Source organism: Mus pahari, chromosome 8 (assembly GCF_900095145.1).
Source record: "Mus pahari chromosome 8, PAHARI_EIJ_v1.1, whole genome shotgun sequence".
NCBI lineage: Eukaryota > Metazoa > Chordata > Mammalia > Rodentia > Muridae > Mus > Mus pahari.
Window position 1 is genome coordinate 49134570 of NC_034597.1, and position 20090 is coordinate 49154659.

Here is a 20090-nt window from a genome sequence, read left to right on the forward strand (position 1 = left end):
GGTAGTGTGTTAACTATACAAAAAAAGACACTGTAAAGTTTAAAAGCAAATCTTACACAGCCTTACATTTAAGTTTTTTTCTTTAAAAGGAGTCTGTTGTGTATAGGGGGGTTAAATGCTTTATAGACAAAGAAAAAAAACTGCGTTAGAACCAACTTATTATCATCATCATCTTCTTCATCTTTGTCTTCCTCTTCTTCCTCATCCTCTTCATCCTCCTCCTCATCTTCCTCTTCCTTCTTTTTCTTGCTCTTTTCAGCCTTGACCACCCCCCTTTTCGCTGCATCAGGTTTTCCTTTAGCTCTGTAGGCAGCAGTATCCTTCTTGTACTTCTCCTTCAGCTTGGCAGCCTTCTTCTCGTAGGGCTGCCTGTCATCCGCTGCAGTGTTTTTCCACATCTCTCTTAGTTTCTTCCCAACATCACAAATGGATAAGCCAGGATGCTCACCTTTGATTTTGGGGCGGTACTCAGAACAGAACAAGAAGAAGACCGAAGGAGGCCTCTTGGGTGCATTGGAGTTCTTGAACTTCTTTTTGGTCTCCCCTTTGTGGGGGTAATGTAGGTTTTCATTTCTCTTTCATAACGAGCCTTGTCAGCCTTTGCCATATCCTCAAATTTCCCCCTTTCTTTAGCAGACATGGTCTTCCACCTCTCTGAGCACTTCTTGGAGAACTCTGAGAAGTTGACAGAAGCATCCCGGTGCTGCTTCTTGTGCTCCTTCCGGCAGGTTTGCACAAAGAATGCCAATGAGGACATTTTGCCTCTCAACTTCTTAGGATCTCCTTTGCCCATGTTTAGTTGATTTTCTTCCACGAGGCACAGAGTCATCCAGTACCTATCCGGCTCTTGCTTGCCCCAGTGATGTCTCTGGGCTCCTCCTACAGTAGCTAGTCTTAAAGCTTGTACTGGTCTAGGAACAGGAACAGCTTCCAAGTCAAAGCTCATATCCTATAAATATTCCTTACTTCTATAGAGTTTGTATCGGGTCACATGTCACATATGGTACACACACACACACACACACACACACACACACACACTTGTGTGTGTATAAATAATCTATATACATGTATATAAAGTCTATGACAAAAATGACAAAATGTCATTAATATGAGAAAGCTAAGCTCTAATGAAGTAGCGTTTAGGAATGTTAAAGTATCATTAGCAGAGAGATGGATTGTAAATGTATAGTCTTAAGTTTTGAACATTTTCTCCTAGACGTTGATCAAATTAAAATGAATGCTACATGTTTTTGCTTGGTGATTAACTTGAAAAATAACATTAGTAAGACTTTGTCTGATCCAAATCTTTATTTCAAATCAGATTAGAGAAAAAAGTTATGGAGAAATTGTAGCTCTGAAATTGTAGCCTTCGATTTTGTTTATTAATCACACTTTACATGTCTAGTACTGTTATGTTTTACTGTTTACCTTGGCGCTGTCAAAGTCCAGGCCAGGAGATCGAGCAAGCCAAAAGTTTGAGTAAAGTTCTGGGTCAGCATTATCCATCTTAATTTCTCATTTGAGAATTTCATGCACGTGTTTAGATCGAATCCAGCCTCTATTCCTTCCCTTCCAACTCTTCTGGTTCTCTCCACCACCTCGTCCTGACTTGCACTTTTTTATTGACCCACTGACCCCATTTAGTGATGCCTGTATGTTTATGGGTATAAGGTCATTCACTGGAGCATGGGACACCTACTAGGGGCACCTCCCTAGAGAAAATTGATTTCCCCTCCACTAGTAGCCTTTAACTTTCAATAACTCATCAGATACAGACGGGACATCATGAGACCTTCCCCCATTCATGCTGGAATTTTTGCTGGCTTAATTGTACGCAGGTCTTGTGCAGTCAACCATAATAGGATGAATTTGTGTACAATGGCGTTATTATATCTGGGACACACTCATTTGTGGAAGTCTTCTGCAAACTCTGGCTCTTAATTTTTTTTTTTTGTCCTTCTCTTCTGAAATAATCCCTGAACCTTGAGAGGAAATAGTTACAGAAATGAATAGTTATCTTTCACTGGGAGGAAAGGGGGGGGGGTAATCAACTACTCTCTGATTGGAGGTCTGCTCCAGAATGCAGAGCTCATGCCCAGTACTGTTAACTAGGTCAAGAATCCATGGATGGCAGGTAAAAGGCCCTAGAGAAGAACCTACTATTATTTTCTAATCAGGCATGATATCAAACTGACCTCCAAATACGTACCTTTATACTCATAGACTAGTATGCTTCAGAAAAGCTGTTCTTGTAGCAGATGGGGATTCGCGACAGAGAATAAGAGACTATGAAGTCCTTAGCCCTAAATGGGACAGCTGAATTAGCATTTTTAACCAAAAGGGAAGGAAATTCCAGCACTAAGTCTGTAATCCCAGGCAACTGCGTTATATCAGTCTACATATAATCCTGATGCATGTCCAGGACCAAGCCCTTGCCCTGGGGTTCCATTTGATATCAACAATAAAAAAAAAAAAATCAGTTGATAGTCTTTCCTAAGCATGCTTGACTCTTAGTAAACAAAAACCTATGTGGAACATCATTTTATTAACACAGGTTTGTACATTTTCCATTCACCTTAGCGGTTAACATAAAATCCTAGTTTGCCATTTAGTTGCTTAGTATGTTGAATGTCTAAATAAAATAAAGATTTCTTTAATAATTTCAGACAACTCTAGACATTGCTATATTTTTCCTAGATGATATATTAATTTGGGATTGTGAATGTCACCAATTGATTTTTTTTCCTCCAGTGATGAAGCTCAAATCCATGCATGCTAGGCAAATATTCTGCCAGGAGCTCCACACCCAGCCTAAGATTTCAGTCCTAGCGTCTTTAGTTGTAACAGTCATGAAGTGGAATCCAACTGTTGATTAGTCTTTATGGTTCTGGCAAGGAAGGACTCAGATCTCCAAGGGTTCTGAAGTCTGGGTAAAGTGTGTTATAGTTCAAGGTTCTGAAAGAAAGACTTCATGCATATGATTCCAGAGTCAGGGCCAGAAACCTTCCTGTATCAGTAATTGATCTTCTACGATAAAAATAGTAACTGATAATATGCTGGTGAATATCAGTCTATCAATCCCTTATTCATTAGACATTTAAAAGAATTGAGGGTCATGCTATACAGTCCTGTCTGACCTGAACCACTTGCTATGTAGCTCAGGCAGGCCTTGAGCTCTGCCTCTCAACGGCTGGGATTACAGGCATTTGCCACCATCCCCAGGTTAAACACTAACTCCTGATCTTCCTGGCATTTCCAACTGTCCTCAGAGGGGTGATGCTTAATTTCAGGTTCAACTTGACTGTTCCAAGATGTGCCCAGATATTTGGTCAAATATTACTCTGAGTATTTCTGAGAGAATATTTTGGATGAAAGGAACATTTAGATCTACAGACTGAGTATGGTAGGTTGTTTTCCTGAATGTGAGTGAGCTTAATCCAATCAACTGAAAAGAATAAAAGGTAGCCTGGCTTACAGGTTCCCACAGTCGTCTTTTCTAATGACCCTCTAGCATGGCTTCCTTTATTTAAAATTGAAAATAAAAGGCCCACCTGAGGTGTAAGCACTGCCGGGAGTGGGACCTTGGAGTGTGACTCAGACTCTTCCGGCTCTAAGGCTTCTGGCCTTAGCCTTGATCTGGGGCCGTGGCTCTGCAGATTTTGAATTTATCAACCTCCGTATCGTATGCCTGTTTCTTATAGTAAATCCTTCTCTTCATAGTTTTGGGCATCTATATCCATATTTCCTATTGATTCTGTTCATGTAAAGAACTAATGAGTGATAGCTAACAACCCCATGATGTTCATTATACCTCGAGCCTTTCTGTTATAACTTCCTTCACAGATCTAGATTTTAAGGAAGTAGATTGACACTTGTGACAGATGTCACAGTAGATCCACACCAGAGTGTCTCAGGATCAGCACTACTGACATTTTAGGGAGCAAGGGCTTGTCCTGTGCACTGGAGAATGTTTGCTGTCACCCTGGCCTCTGTCCTCAGGATGTCCCAGTTATAATGACCAAACGTGCCTTCTAGACAGTGGCTGAGTTTTCCTGGGGATAAAATGGCCCTGGTTAAGAATGCTGCTAAACTGCCTATGGCACAAATGAGGTCAGTTCTGATAACTAGGAGGGGTTGTAGATAAAATAACTTTAAACAAGAAATTGACTGATAAAACCAAGGGTTGACATAGGGCACCAGTCACAAAGTGTTTGGAATCCATAGTGTGAGAGTCAAGGTCTCTCTCTCTACACTTTCCCTCTGCATTTGATGTTGCAGCCAATAGGATGCACAGTTTGTCTCCATCACCACCTTTTGCAACATCTTTATTATGGATTCTATCTTTCTAGAACCAGGATTAAAGCAAAAAGCCTGCTCAAATAAAAAATACTGGCCTCATTTAAGGTCTTCTTTACAGACAGAAGCGCTCTTCTTGTTGTTTGGTTTTTAATGATTGAGCATCGTGTCAGGCTGACCTTGGGAAGAAAGAATGCATAAGTGTGCCCTGTTTCCTGAGAGAACTGTATTCAGTGGAGTCTGAAATGAAATAAGGTGTCAAGGGCCTTTATGGATTCTTTCTGACCTTCTGAAATAGCAGTCTTGCTATGTAGCCCTGGCTGGTCTCCAATTCACCACACTTCATTCACCTCAGACTCAGCCTCCTGAGTTCTAGGCTTAGTGGTCTATGCTGTCACTTTGGATTTTAGATAAGCCAGGAAACAGGAGAAAATAGTGAAGTGATGTGTTGAGTGACTGTGAGGATCTATTTGATGTGTCTTCCAGCAAAGCGACAGACAGCCCCAGTGATCCAATCAAACTCAAGCTTAGATGGATGCAATTAATATGGATAACCAGTTGGCTTTAAGTGATGCAGATCATTCTAGATCAGAGGCTCTTAACTTCCCTAATCTTTAATACAACTGATGTTTTTGTTGCTACTTCATAACTATAATTTTGCTACTTTATGAACCATAATGTAAATATCTGTGTTTTCCGACGGTCTTAGGTGACCCCTGTGAAATGTTCACTCAACCTCCAAAGGGGATGCAACCCACAGATTGAGAACTGCTGTTCTAGATCATTTTTTCGGGCATCACCCATTCAGTTGAAAGGTATTTTTGGTTGGTTTTACTTCATTTACACAAAATTTCCAAGAAAAAGAGCTTCAAGTAACAAATACTTTTGCTTGGGCTCATAGCGTCAGAGTTTTCAGTGCTTGGTTTCTGGGCCAGCTTGGTTCTGAGCCGGTGGTGAGGCAGAACCTCATGGCAGAGAGCAAGTAGCCAAGCAAAGCTGATTATCTCATGACCAGGGAAAAGGTGAGGCTGGAATCCTGATGGAGCGATACCCCCTTCCAAAGGCATGTTTTCAGTGACCACTTCTTCCAACTGGACTTCTGTGCTGCTTAAATAAGAATGTCCCTCTCAGGCTCAGATATTTGAACGTATGGTCCCAGTTTGTGGTGCTGTTTGGTGAGGCTTGGGTGGCATGGCCTTGCTGGAGGAGTTATGTCACTGGGAGTGGGCTCTGAGAGCTTAAACCTAGGGACAAACGTTCAGTTCTTTCTGCTTGCCAGCCCTGGTTGAGATGTGAGCTCTTGGCTTCCTGCCCTCGTTGCTATGCCTCCTGCTTGATTCTGTGCTTTCTTTCCACGATGGACTCTGAACCCTCTGGAGCCTCAAGTTGAGAATAAACTCCTTTTTTTTTTTTTTTTTTCTATAACTCCTTGGTTAGTAGTTGTCTTGGTCTTGTTATTTGGTTACAGGAAGAGAAAGCTAACAAATACAGCTTCCATAACCTGAATATGTCACTGGCTGAGGGACAGGCCTTCAATTTATAAATTGTTGGAGGGGTATTCTGCATGCAAACTGTAACAAAAAGGCTTTAAGAAAAGAATGAGTTTTTCTGAGGAAGGAGAAATTCCTCTGTGGATGGAGGATGGGCTCCTGCCTCCAACTGCCAGTCTGCAGGCTGACCCTATGGATGCCAGGTTTACCCAGCCAGGCCTTCAGCAGATCTCTCTCACTTGCCCTTCCCTTGTCCTCTACCCCTGTTACCCGGGTAGAAGCCCTGGTACAGTCACTCTGAATATTCATAGAGACTTACAATGGGAGCGCCACCTCCGCCATTGTTATTGTCAGAGGCCATAGTGAGGGCAGGACCCTTCTCCTTCAGTTTGTCTCCTGCAGGCTGGCACATGGCTCTCCATAAATGATGAGTTGAATAAAATCATTGTTTGTGATCACTGCAAACATCTCTGCAGGATATGAAACTGTCTTTCTGCTAGGAAGTGAGCGAGTTATTAGGATAAAGGACAACATTTAGCTCCAGAAAAATCATCACCACCTAGAAGAGGGACCTTTCCTGTCATTATTTCATCACCATAAACATCATTCCCTCTTTTTTTCTAGTGAAAGTAGTTTACTGGTTTGGTAAAAATCAATATTTGCTTATGATAAGCTGTGTTTTACAAAGCTTTTTTTTTTTTTTTTTTTTTTTTTTTTTTAAAAATTGGGGTTAAAATTTTTTTTTTTTTTTTTTTTTTTTTTTTTTTAAAATTGGAGCTATACATTTATTTTATATTTATTTAAAAATAAAAAAAAAAAAACCCTGGAAACAACCCATCGTACAGGAGGGGAGTAGTTTGGGGACTATGTCCGTTTATTTAAACTTTTTGCACAGCTGGGGGAGGAACTCAGGCTCTGAACAGATCTTCATCTCAGCCTTGCCTTCCACAGGAGCTGGCTCAGTCTGCCTGGTAGAAGGCTTTCTGAGAAATACAACCCAGCTTGCTAGCCTCTTTTTACTTATATCCCCCATTATCTTCCTCTCCCTCCTTTTCTCCTCATCTTCTTTTCCTCCCTCACTCTTGTTTTTTCTTTCTTTTCTTTTCTTTTCTTTTCTTTTCTTTTCTTTTCTTTTCTTTTCTTTTCTTTTCTTTTCTTTTCTTTTCTTTTCTTTTCTTTTGAGACAGATTTTCAACATGAAGCCCAGGCTGGTCTCAAACTCTTGTCTTGTCCCTGCCTCCCAAATGTTGGAATGACAGGTGTGCACCAGCAAGATTGGCTACAAGATCTTTGCTTTCTTGGTGAGAAAACTCTATGGACTATGGAAGCCCATTCCATTCCATCTTGTTTTATAGGAAAAAAGAAAAAAATTAGGGGCAAAGATTTCTCTGGAGCTCCAAAGCTTTGTCATCGTTTTTCTTGAACTCAGCAATCTATGCCTTTTGTCCCTCCTTGGTCGACCCCAACTGACACTGCAGTCCTGTGTATGTCTTTACATTTTTTTCAGGTGGCAATAATTTTTGTTGAGGAAAAGGTCGCGGATTTGGGGGTCTTTGGCTTGTTCGCTGGCTACTATAGTATTTGAAATCCACATAAGAAAGCACTTGAAATCAGCAGAAAAGTGACCCAGGTCATTTATTCTAAGAGCAAGATGTGAGGTGAAATGTATGAGTAAATACATACCAGCATGTGGCTGAGCCATCATTAGGAAAGAGTCACGGATTAATAATGGACTTCGCCTCTTGGATTGCCTAACTTTTGAGGGGAGAAATGACTCAAAATGCACACTCCTCTTTCCATGTGGACAGACTCAGAAGAACCAAGAACGTCTTGTTGTCTCTTCATGATGTAGTCAACATATTGAAGCAAACAATATCACACTTATGTAAATAAAATGGGTGGCCCATTTACATCCTGCATGATCAGACCTCAGCTCTGTGGAGAGCAGTGGAGAAGGGTCATCAGGTTGGTATTCTAAAACCCAGTTCACTTCCTTAGCCTTCAGTGGTTTCTGTGCACTGCAATATCCCTGGGTTACCTATGTATAATATAATGGGCATGGCCATATATTCTTATTTGTCTTTGAGCCCATGCTATTCAATAACTCCTAACTGAATGCCTGTAAAGGACTGATGTGCACTCTTGGCTCTGGCTAGCTCATGAAGAGACTCACTCTTGTCTTCATCTTCCTTTTTTTTTTTTTTTTTTCATTGTAGTCAAACTGGGGGAGTTTGGAGGACAAATGCTCTCTAGATATTTTTTCATGGCTATCACATATATTTTGCTGAGTGCTGTAATAAAGACCAAGTGGGCCAAATATCAACTACCTTTCTCTAGCCAAAAGGGATTTGTTTAGCATTCTTAGTTGGGTGTGGTGCAAGGCTGAAATCCATACATCCCAGTAATCAGGATGCAGAGGCAGGCAGTTTCAAGAAAGAATTCCAGGTGACCCTGAGCTGCATAGGAAGACCCTGTGTCAAAAAAACAAACAAACAAACAAACAAACAAACAAACAACCCAACCCAACCTAGACAACCAACAAATGGTTGTGTATTCTTTTCTTTGAAAGGGCACCTTGGTAAAACTGTAAGAGCTCTGCAGCACGGAGAAGCTGGGGTAGTTGTTGAATTGGGTTTCCATGATAGCATAATTCATAGAATTAATGTGTTCTCTTTTTTGCTGCAATATATAGCCTAGGAAAATTTGAAATGCTAATTCTGATTAACTATTTTCTTTAAGCAGTCATCCAGTACAAAATGGTGTCGGAGATGTTGTGAATTTATCTTTATCAAAATCTAAGCTGGGGATCCCACCCTAACTTTAAATCTCACCGTGGGTCCACATCCATGCATTTCTGTCAGCCAAGTGTACGTGTGCTGTATTAACTGGCCTGATGAGAAATTTTCTGTTCATTTTTATGTCTTTAAATTAGAGGGTATGTAGAGATATACCAGGCCCTGGGAGAACTTGGGAGGGCCCCTCCCACCTCTCTGGTGCACACATGCTTATTTGGCTTGGTGTCAGTGATTCTCTGCTGATTCAGGTGTCTCAGTTTACCCCAAGCACAGGCAGAGCATGGAGCAAATTAATACAGAACAAAGTACAAGACTTTAAATACCATAGTAACACTGTAAAATGCATAGTAAGCAACAAGAATATACAGGACGTTTGGAAAAGCTAGAAGAAAGATCCTTTCTGTCATTCTGCAGATGGAAGTATGGATGGAACATTTTGAGGGCACTGTGCATGCTGGGCAAGCAATCTATCATATAGTTGTCCCTCCTAAGGGGTGACACTGGTTTGTGGCTATGCATATGTTCACAGGCCAGGGATCAGAAAGCCAAGACCTACACAGAAATCTCCTGCTAGCCTACTTCTGTCACCCAGGTCCTGCCTCTTCAAAGTTTCATGGCCTCCCATGGAAGCAGCACTTCCATCTGGTAAACAAGTCCCTGTTTATGAGGACATTTCACATCCAGACAGAAGTGTCCTTAAGCTTTTGGACCTCATTAGCAGCGCCAATAACAGTCAGAGTTGGAGACAAATGAAGCAGATACCAATAAGATATTCCAGTGGAGCCTGAGCTGAACTTAAGCTTAAGTTGGAGAGATCTGAGAGCAGAAGAAACAGGGATGAAGACTTTTCTTTGAGGATAACTACTGGAAGAATGTACTGGGGAGGGCAAAACTGCTATTCTAACCAGTTACTAGAATTTCAGACTCCACGGTCGTTATTAAACACTGTGTAGCATTTGCTGGGGTTGAGAAGTGATGTAACTGCATCATGCAGACGGTGGGCTATCTTTTTTTATGTTTTAAACATTATTAATATACCTCAGCTAGAAATCATTTAATATAAGACCTAAATCTTGCAGTCCTTCCCTCTCCAGTACTTTTCAGTGTATTTACCCCTGCAGAAAAGCAGGACCTTAGTTTTGTTTCTGTTGCTGTGATTAAACACTCTGACAAAAGCAACTTAGCAGAGAAAGGGTTTATTTAGCTCATAGTTCCAGGTCACAGTCCATCATAGCAGAGAAGCCAGGGCAGCAGGAACATGAAGCAATTACACACACACACACACACACACACACACACACACACACACACACACACACACAGAGGCTCGTGAGCACACCCACACACACAGAGTCAACTGTAGAGAGGATGCAAACATGTCCATGCTCAGTTTATAGTCTCTCTTTTGTGCAGTTTGGGACCCAAACATGGGAAACAGTGTCTCCCACTTATAGTCTGGGCTTTCCCACAAGAATTAACCTAATCAGAACAATCCCACATGCTAATTTAATGCAGACAATCCTTCATCAAGACTCCTTCACAGGTGATTCTGGATTGTGTTAAATTGATAATGACAACCATGGCAGGTATGGAGGAGGGGTGTGCTTAGCATTACTATGGTTAGGTTGGTCTGTTAATCAGTGGGGTTTTGAAGGCAGGAGATGTTAGAGTCGGGTATCTCTCCTCCCAGCTTAGATAGGCTGGGGGTAAAAACAGTTTCCTCAGGATCAGGAAAATGGAGCTCTGAGTGTATTCCAAAAGGGTACTCTCTCTTCCAAAGCAAGTAGGAGGGATTCTTTTTCAGATCTTCACAGTGGGAACCTGAGAAAACTTCTGGAAATAAACTTGGGAAAGGGGGGAGGGTCATCTGAGTTACAGGAAAAGGGGGGAGGGTTCTCTGAGAGTATGCCCCTGGGATTGTTTTTTAAAACTCTCTCACTTATGCACACTGAAACTTCAGGAATTATAACTTGAAGTAAGGACACTCACGTGGCTCCAGGTGTGGGCTGCTACCGCTCTAGTCTGCTTTGGAAGCAGTGACTTGATGTCTGCCTGGCTCTCCAGCAGTTTGCCTCATGACCTCAATTCATTAAGTATTCAAGATGAGTTCTTGAGTTTTTAGTCTGTTCAGCCTTTTTTCTTTGTGGTCAGGAGTGATGATGTCCAGGCTCACATATCAGACTAGACATCAGTCCATTATTGTTGTTGTTATTATTTTAATCACTATCAGCATCATCACCATCACCATCATCACCATCATCACCATCATTATTCCTATTATGATTTAGGTCTTTTGAAAAAGGGTCTTCTCTAGCCAGCTGGTCATGAACTGGCTATGTTTGGCCTTGAACTCCTGACCCCCTGCCTCCACTTCCCCAGTGCTGGGATTCCAGTCATGTGCCACCAGGTCCAGCAGAGTCTGTATGTTCCCTAATCAATTACAGGCTGCTCATAGACAGGAAAATTAGTCCTTCAACTTGATATACACAGTTCATTTTATTTTACCTTTTATTCTTTTGAATTTTGTTTCCTCCTTTGCAGCTACGTGTGTGTGTGTGTGTGTGTGTGTGTGTGTGTGTGTGTTTACATTTTTCAACATTCTTTTTTCAGGCATTTGAACTCTGGATCGCAATTAGAAAGGCTTTTACCATTCAGAGGGTAAAGGAAAGTCTCCATTGTTTCCTTTAGCACTTGTGACAATTTAAATTTACACTTGAGCACCACTTGAGCTCTGACCTCATTTCAAGTGTGAAGGAAAACTCACTTCTTCCCCCCTTCCCTTCTCTCAGAACTCACTAGCTTATTTTCCTTATTAATTATCTTATATTAAATTCAACTATGTATTCAGATTTAAAAAAATGTGTAGACTATTGTTGTCCTATCCGGTTATTTATATTATAATTCTGTTTTATTTACTGGAATTTAAAGGTATTTGAAATTATTGTAGGGTTCTTATAGTCAGTTAACCTCTCAATTTTTCTTGGTAAAAAATGTGTCAAGTGAATTTTCTTTTTGATTATCTTTAGCATCAATGTAGCTAATAAGACAATTTGATGGTACTCTTACTGTAATCATGCTAAGCTTTTTTAACTTATTATTTTATTTTATTAGATATTTTCTTTATTTACATTTCAAATGCTATCCCAAAAGTTCCCTATACCCTCCCCCCTACCCCTGCTCCCCTACCCACCCACTCCCACTTCTTGGCCCTGGCATTCCCCTGTGCTGGGCCATATAAAGTTTGCAAGACCAAGGGGCCACTCTTCCCAGTGATGGTCGACTAGGCCATCTTCTGCTACATATGCAGCTAGAGACACGAGCTCAGGGGGTACTGGTTAGTTCATATTGTTGTTCCACCTACAGGATTGCAGCCCCCTTCAGCTCCTTGGGTACTTTCTCTAGCTCCTCCACTGGGGGCTCTGTGTTCCATCCAATAGCTGACTGTGAGCATCCACTTCTGTGTTTGCCAGGCACTGGCATAGCCTCACAAGAGGCCTCTATATCAGGGTCCCTTCAGCAGAATCTTGCTGGCATGTGCAATAGTACCTGGGTTTGGTGGCTGATGATGGGATGGATCCCCGGGTGGGGTAGTCTCTGGATAGTCCATCCCTTCATCTTCATGCTAAGCTTTTAAATTACTCTAGGAAGGATGATATATTTTCAAAATTGAGATTGTTTCTACTTAGAAATATTATGTCTTTTAATTTGTTCAAATTTTGTGTGTCTATAGGGAGATTTAAAAGCCTTTGTTCATATGCTTTTTGTGCTTTTTTTGGTTTGTTTTTGTTTTTTAAAGTTCTGTTTCTGGTGCTCTTCTCTCTCTTATCCTTTTCCCACCTAGGTTCTAGGTAATATATCTAACTGTGTTACGTACTTGGGACCACAGGCTGGTAAGTACATGTGCTAGTTATTTACTCATGAATATTTATTTCATAAAAACCCACTTCCCAGGTTTACTATTGTTTTTGAGGTAGGTCTTGCTGTATAGGACGGGTGGCTTTGAACTTTCAATGCCTAGCCTCAGCTTCCTGATTGCTGGATTATAGGTATGTACCATAAAGTGTTCTTCAAGAGCATGTCTCTTATAATACATGGTACTGCTTTGCCATGTAGCTCTGAGGTTCATGAACTTGACTTCACCATTTGTTTGCAATGGGATGGTAGGTGTGTCTTCATAAACCACAGTTTTCTCATTGGAAAAATGCAGCAAAATTGCATTCGCATCATGAAGTCAGTTTTGAGAGTAACCACGAAGTCAGTTTTGAGACTAAAATGGCTAAAGCACAAAAGTACTTGGAGTGTCTGCTGCTCTGGACGCAAGCCAGGCCTCCCTGCAATGGTTCCATGCCTACCAAGTTGAAACTTTTCCATGAGGTCAGTCTGGGAACCCAAACCATTTCCCTTTCACCCAGTGCCATTAGTAGCGTGAAGGGTTGTGGGTGGGGATGGGAGAGTGGAGGGAATAGAGAATGGAGGGTTGTGCCCTGGCTACACAGCCATTGTTACTGGGAGGGAATGGAAGGATTCTGTGCTGATTGGTTGTGTGTGTGTGTCTGTATGTGTGTGTGTGTGCGCGTGCGTGCGTGTGCACACATGCGTGTACATGTGTACAAAGGACACGCCAATTAATGAACAAAATAAGGGCAGGTGAAGAGAACTAATGGCTGTTTCAAATGTGTGGAAGACTTATGGCCATGTTTACATATATGTATTTAAGCCAGGGTGCACAGCAACTCATGGGGGCCCACGAAGTGGGGGAAACATTGTTTACCACAGTGAGCATAGGTAGAATGTTGGACGCCATGATACAGGTCTGTGGACACTTGGGGCATTTATTACTTGTCATAGGCTCCCAGACATCCCATCGTTTGTCCCAGACTGGGTCCATGCACTAAAATGATAGCAGAAAAGACAAATGCCATCCTGATAGAAAACACAGGTAAAGGGGAAAAATGAGAAACGAGAGGATTAAGGCATTGGAGGAAAGGCAGTATTAGAGAATTTGGGGATTGAGATCCACTAGAATCTACTGAATACCCCATGTGCAGAAATGCACGGAAGGCATACAAGGAGGAAGGATATGGTGAGGGCAGCTGGCTTGAGTGTGTCTATTGTCTATACCTGCTTCATGTGCATTTTTTTTCTCTTACAGTCACCCAGGCAGGTGTAATAAAGCCAGTTAGTTAGTTGTACTATGTGTGCCTAGAAAGCAAAGCCACCATCTTGTTGTAAGTCATTGAAGAGTATTGGTAAAAACATCCTAGAAGATGGCTGTGGGGAGTCTGTAGTTATGGTATAGCTCTGAAGCCACCTTGAAGCCTTTAGCCATGGGAGTCCGTTGGCTGCTTGGAAAAAAACATTTTTAGGTCAGGGAAACAGCAAGGTCATCGTTTCTATCACTGTGCAGGGAAAGGACCAAATGTAAGTAGCAGAGAAACCTGATGGGCAAGCAAAGAGGCAGGGAGTCAGGAAAGCAGCTTGCAGCCAGAGTTAGGGATGCAGATGAAAGGAGCTAAACTAACTGCAGTGGGAATGAGATGCAAAGGGCTGCCTGCAGTTTCTACCCACAAAAGTGCTGGGTCAGCTACTTTACTCTCTCCTACTGCTGCATCACTTTTAAAGGGACAGGATGCTTCAGGACTCAAAAGCGGAAATGGTCTTTGCTCATAGGCTAAGAGGCTAAATTCAGACCGAAAAGACATGGTTGGAGACAGTTGGTGGAAAAACAGCCTTGGAGGAAATGTCTGCGCCCTTTTCTCCATCCTTTTACAAAGTGCCTTCCTGTCTGCATTTCATTCTATCTCTTCTACCATTTTCCAAAAAATCAACCTGGCACTTAGTACCCAAAGGGTCTAACAGCGTCCCTGCTTAATCCAGGGCCCTTGGAGACTTGGGGTGATTAATGTGAGCTACTCTAATGGTTTATGAGAAGTGTCACTTCCTCCCAGTTTCTTGTATCTGCCACTAGGCAGTTAGCGTTACAGCCTGCTCTCTAACACCAAGGATGAGACTGCTGTAAATACCACACAGCAGGGTTCTTCTGCAGTGGAAACTTGTAAGCCAGACTCACGAAGCCAGTGCCGGGACTCCCGATGATCCCCAGACTGCGGCAAAGAGGTGTGGGAGTGGACAGGGGGAGGGTCACCTGGCCCCACTCTTTTCCCTTGGGGCCTCGCGGGAGCACTCTTTCTAACCCCGGGGGCAGGGGAAGGTCGCTCCAGGGATGAGCACCTCCAACACCAGCGAAATCTGCAAATTCATTGCCGCCTCCGTCTTTGGGGCGAAACCCTCCGGTCGGAGTAGGGCCAGCCCCAGGGCTTCGCCGCCATAGGCTGACTTCTCCCCCAGAAAAAAGCCTTTTATTTGCTTCTCTACCGCAGGGCTCCGGTCTTTGGACTTTGCTTCCCTCTCGCACGCCGACGGGAGCTGCGCTCAAGTCTTAGCAACTTTCACCATCTTGACCCGAGAGTCTAAGACAATGTGAACAAAGAGGAGCGGGGGGGGGGGGACCGGGCCTTCGGGCGGGCTGCGGGGACAGTGCTTGTGTTGGGGACGCCGCGCTCAGCGGATCGGGGTGCTGGTGGGTGGCTGGGCGCGGACAGAGCCACCGGCGGCCCCTGCCCCTGGCTGCCCTGGGCAGTGCGTTTCTTTGTCCCTGCATGGGGCTGGGCTCAAAGGCCGCTGGCCGCGAGCAAAAGCCCTGGCCCGGGACCAGAGCTCCCGCTTCCAAGTCACCCGCCGCAGCGAGCGATCCCTGAGCAGCGAACAGCGTCCGTGCCCAGCCGGCGGCTCCCGCCCGGCTCTCAGGCTATGCAGAGAGCTTCGGGCCATGGAGCAACCCTGGAACTTGAGCCTTTCACTTCTTCCAGGCAAAGTAGAGCTCAAGGAGGCAAAGCTCGTCCTGAGTAGCTTTGTTTGGGGGCGAGAGAGAACTCATTGGAACCTTCTCCCTGAAGACGCTCACTCAGATCTGGGGCGTGAGTCGAACTCAAGGACAGGGGCTGTTTTCAGGCGCCCTGGGTGCCCTTTGCTCCTAGCCGCGGGAACCCGGGGTGGGGGAGGCAGGACCCGAACAACTCAAAGATGCGAGCCAGAACTCCCTTAACAAACCCGAGTGTCGGCCCACCAGTGTGTGTGTGTGTGTGTGTGTGTGTGTGTGTGTGTGTGTGAGAGAGAGAGAGAGAGAGAGAGAGAGAGAGAATGAATCTGACTCACACCCAACTGTCTTACCTGCAATATAGTTTGCGCGTCTGTGAGTCTGGCTGAAGAATGAAAGAGAAACTGCCCCGTCCAACCAAGCTCCCTACACCAACCCTTCCCTCCCAGTCTATTTTATAATGCGACGCAAGGTTACAGAGTCCGCGCGAAAACTGCGTTCTCAGTTCCCCTCTGACCCTGCGTCTCTAGCTAGATTTCTTGTGGCCGAACGTCTTCGGGCTGCTGCTTCCCGTCTCTGGCACCGCGTCTCCGGCGTCTCTAAAGCCGGGTTTCCTAGATCGTCTTCCCGAAGAAGTCCCGCGCTCTGCTCGCCTGTGCCCGGCCTGCGGCAGAGCGGCTCGGGAGTCAGGGCGGGCGCTAGGACCGGGCGGAGCGGGGCGGCCGCCGCGCTACCTTAAACCCGGCCCAATGCCGCCGCCTGCGCCACTCTGCGCGCCGGCGGGGGCTGCGCAGGAGGAGCGCTCCGCGGCCACGGCGCTGCGCGGCCCGCGCGGCGACACCTGTTCGCGGCAGCCCGGGCAGCACGCGAGCTCCGGGACGCGGTCCTCGCCCGCCGCTTGCCGCTCCTCTCACTGCAAGCCGCTGGACTTCCGCAGAGCCTCTGCAGCGTTCTGGATACTAGCTTTGGACGCCGAAAGTTTTTTTCCCCTTCTTTTTGTTATATTATCCTTATTTTTTGGAGGAGGGACTGGGAGGAGAGATTTGTCGCCGCCGCCAACGTGAGATTTTTTTTTTCCCCTTGAAGGATTCATGCTGATGTCTGCAGAGTCGGTTAGAGAGTAAAAACAGCGCATGCCTTTCTGGAGTCAGGATCCGTAAATTCTGACGTAGCCCGAGCATCTTAAAAATCCCTGTAATATCGCCCAGGCACTTATGTTGCTATGGTCATTCTGATCTCTAAGCAAATGGAGAAACTACGGATTTTTTTCCCCTATTACGGTCGGATGGGATGAAGACCTTTCTGCCTGCTGAGAGTCGAGGCTCCATATGTAGCGATGCATAGCTGTGTTGATCAATGTCAGTGTGTGAGTATAAAGTGGTGGCTTCTTAGACTATCAGTGGTTTGACCTTGAACCTGTGCCAGAGAAACAGCCGATTACTTTTATTTATGCATTGGATGGATTGAAGAAAAGAACCCTTTTTCCCTCTCTGTCTGCAACTGCGGCAAGGGAGGGGAGTTGGATATACCTCGCCTAGTGTCTCCTGGTTGATACCATCATTATTGTTTATTCTTGTGCTTAAAAGCCGAGTCCTCTGATGGCTCCCTTAGGTGAAGTTGGGAGCTATTTCGGTGTGCAGGACGCGGTACCGTTCGGGAACGTACCGGTGTTGCCGGTGGACAGTCCGGTGTTGCTAAGTGACCACCTGGGTCAGTCCGAAGCAGGGGGGCTGCCCCGGGGACCCGCAGTCACGGACTTGGATCATTTAAAGGGGATTCTCAGGCGGAGGCAGCTGTACTGCAGGACTGGATTTCACTTAGAAATCTTCCCCAACGGTACTATCCAGGGAACCAGGAAAGACCACAGCCGATTCGGTAGGTATGCCTTTAACCCCTCACTGTCCACGCGGTGACACGTTCAGATTATTAACTACCAGAAAGCTGATGGTTATATGGGGATGCTCGAAGGGCTGTATTCTCATATTCATAACCCCTGCCCCCCACATCTTTGAGTATCTTGCCAGCCCAGGGAGGGAAAAAGCCTCCGGAATTGCAGATCTGCGACTGGCATTGGTGCAACTTCACACTCAGAAGGCCCTTCTTTTCTTCTTCTTCTTCTTTTTTTTTTTTAAAGGAGGGTATGTGAGTGTGAGTATGAATATATCCCAAAGCCCAAGCTTTTTCATTGGATATGTGAGAAGATAAGGTTTAAGAAGTTTCTTTTTTAACGAACCCATTTCCATGAGTTTAAAGCTTTAACACTAAGAACTTTAAACTGCATCCAGTTTCCTGTAGGTAGCTGGTATCTTGCTCAAATTAAGTTTTTCTCCCTTCCCTTTTCCTCTAATAAGCATTCTGCCTGAATTGTAAATTAAGCGTGTTGTTTATTCCCGGTGGCTGGTCTGAAATATCTCAGGCGAAGATTGCTGGGTGACCTGGGGGAAGCACTGAAGTCGTGTTTTAGATCCGAAACATCCGGGGCAGAAGCCCCTGGGGAAACTGACCCGAGTGGGGGCGGAAATCCCACTAAGGGTGCCGGCTCTTCCATCCATTGGTTCCCAACCTCCGCCTTTTAATTTCCACAGCGTGTAGCCTTGTGTAGGTTTCCTGAGTGGCTTTCTGGTGTGAGTGTTTGCATGCGCTTGCAAAAGCTGCAGGCTCATTTTAAAGGGCATTCCGAAGATTTCACGTTCCGAGCAGGGTACTTGTGACTCAGCACCGAAGGCTGCAGACTCAGGTGGGGACTCTGCCCACTTTCGTGCCTCCACACACGTGCCTGGCAGGGCACCTTCAGTGGTGCAGTGCTAAGTCAGCGAACACAGTTCTGCCTGGCGTTGGGGAGGGGGCGGGGTGTGTGGAATCTAGGTTTTTCCCCTTACTTAAAAAAAGAAAAAAAAAAAATCGACAGTTTGGGCAACCAGACTGTTGGAAGGAGTTAACTCCTGAGTGAACCCACCTGACAACACTTAGACTAGGTCGTAAAACCAAGTCCTGTGGTGATTTTTCTTCCTCGTGCCTTAATGCCAGATGTTGAACGAAATCTAAACTAGGTGTTTAGCTTCATGGACTGTGGCTGTTGCCCGGAGGTGAGGAGGGTCCAGGCCTGGATGAAGATAGTCCAGATTCTTGAGGCCCAGGGTTTCCCCCTTGGCTCACTACTGAGGCTGGGCTCAAAAGTGAACCCAGTCAATTTTCCCCAACTGACTTGTGTCCCCCTCGCTGCTTAAAAACAGAAAGTGTAGCTCATTGCTGCGATTATTCCTTCGAATACTAACCTAACTAACCTATCTTCCCACCACCCCATAAGTAAACACCGCTGCTGCCTGCTTGTCGCCGGGGAAGACTAAACTTTACTGGAGTGCCTGTCTAGTTGGCCACCTTAAGGGCTGCTACGGAGCCGGGTTTCTGGAGCAAGCCAAGCAGCGGGAGGCCGGCGGAGGCGGGGAGCGAGTGTCCTAGGGTTCAGGGCAGCCCGCTCGATGCCCGCGCAGCCCGCTTGATGCCCGGGGCAGCTGGAGCACCGTCCTCCCGCGCTCCGGGCCGGCAGGTGCGGGCTCAGCCCCCGGCCCCGCGTCGCTCTCGCTCCGCGCGGTCCTAAGAGCGCTCGGGTTCTAACTCCCTTTCCACAGTGCTCCTGTGCGCCCCTCCGTACTGCGGGGGACCGCTGGGGTTCAGGGGAGGGAGGACAGGGACCGACGCCCTTCTGGCCGCGTGACGGGTGTCCGACTTTTCTTTTTTGCCCCTGTCCAGTCCCCTTGCTTTCTCTTTGTGTGTGAGTGCGGGTCTGGCGGCGCTGACAGCCGCCGCCCGAGGAAGCGCGGTGGTGGTGTGCGGTGTGGGAACCGCCGGAGGTGCGCACCGCAGCCGGAGAGTTGGTGGCGGGGACCGAGGACAGACTGGAGGTTGGAACTGAGCTTGGCGGTCTCATGCAGGGTCCCTCCCCCCTTCTTTCTGAAGCGCGCAGCAGGGTTTGGGAAGAGTCGTAGGGCTCCACTGGGTCTGGGAGGTGGGTCGGGGGCCCCTGGCCAGGCGAGGCCACAGACGCAGGGGAAGGGGTGGGGGTGGGGGTGACAAAGGGCCTTGCAGGCGGTGCAGGGGGTGGCACGCTATTGTTAACCACTAGCCGAGGGAAGGCATCCGGATCTAGTCTTGCAGGAGCAGAAGGCCGGCTGCACTCGGAGCGCAGGGCTGCAGGGGCGCTGCGGCCAGCCAAAGCCACCTTTATTGTGTGCATTTCCCGGTCCCAACCCGGGGTGCTTCAGAACTGGGCCCAGGTCACTGGATAGCCCTCACACTCCGGACCCCTCCACGTACCTTCGCCCCCACCTCCCAGTTTTTCTTTCTTTCTTTTTAAAAATGCAGTAGTCATCTTTAAGATAGGACGTTTGCCACGCGCACTTGATACATCAGATACTGAGTATCTGTGCTAGGATGCAAGGGCGGGGAGCGCGCGCGTTCAGGGGTCAGCGGACAAGGACTGCAGGTACCGCCCGCCGCAGAACCCAGACTATCAAACAAAAAGCCCCAATCTCCTCACCCCGCCCCGATCCTAGAGGTTGGAGAATGTGTCGCCAAGGAAGTGACATCTCTACTTTCTGGTTCCGCACAGTGTGTGTGTGTGTGGGGGGG

The 20090-nt window shown here is 45.9% G+C and overlaps 1 protein-coding gene and 1 pseudogene across 1 annotated transcript in view; one reads left to right on the forward strand and one right to left on the reverse strand.

Moving 5' to 3' along the window:
- Positions 1 to 68: 68 nt before the first annotated feature.
- On the reverse strand, positions 69 to 793 carry LOC110325088 (annotated as a pseudogene).
- Positions 794 to 16275: 15482 nt separating this feature from the next.
- Fgf9 (fibroblast growth factor 9) overlaps positions 16276 to 20090 on the forward strand; it is a 41482-nt gene continuing 37667 nt past the window's right edge. The window contains exon 1 of the mRNA XM_021203556.2: positions 16276 to 17336. Within this exon, the coding sequence (XP_021059215.1) occupies positions 17060 to 17336 (277 nt within the window). The 5' untranslated portion in view covers positions 16276 to 17059. The remainder of the gene's footprint in view (positions 17337 to 20090) is intronic.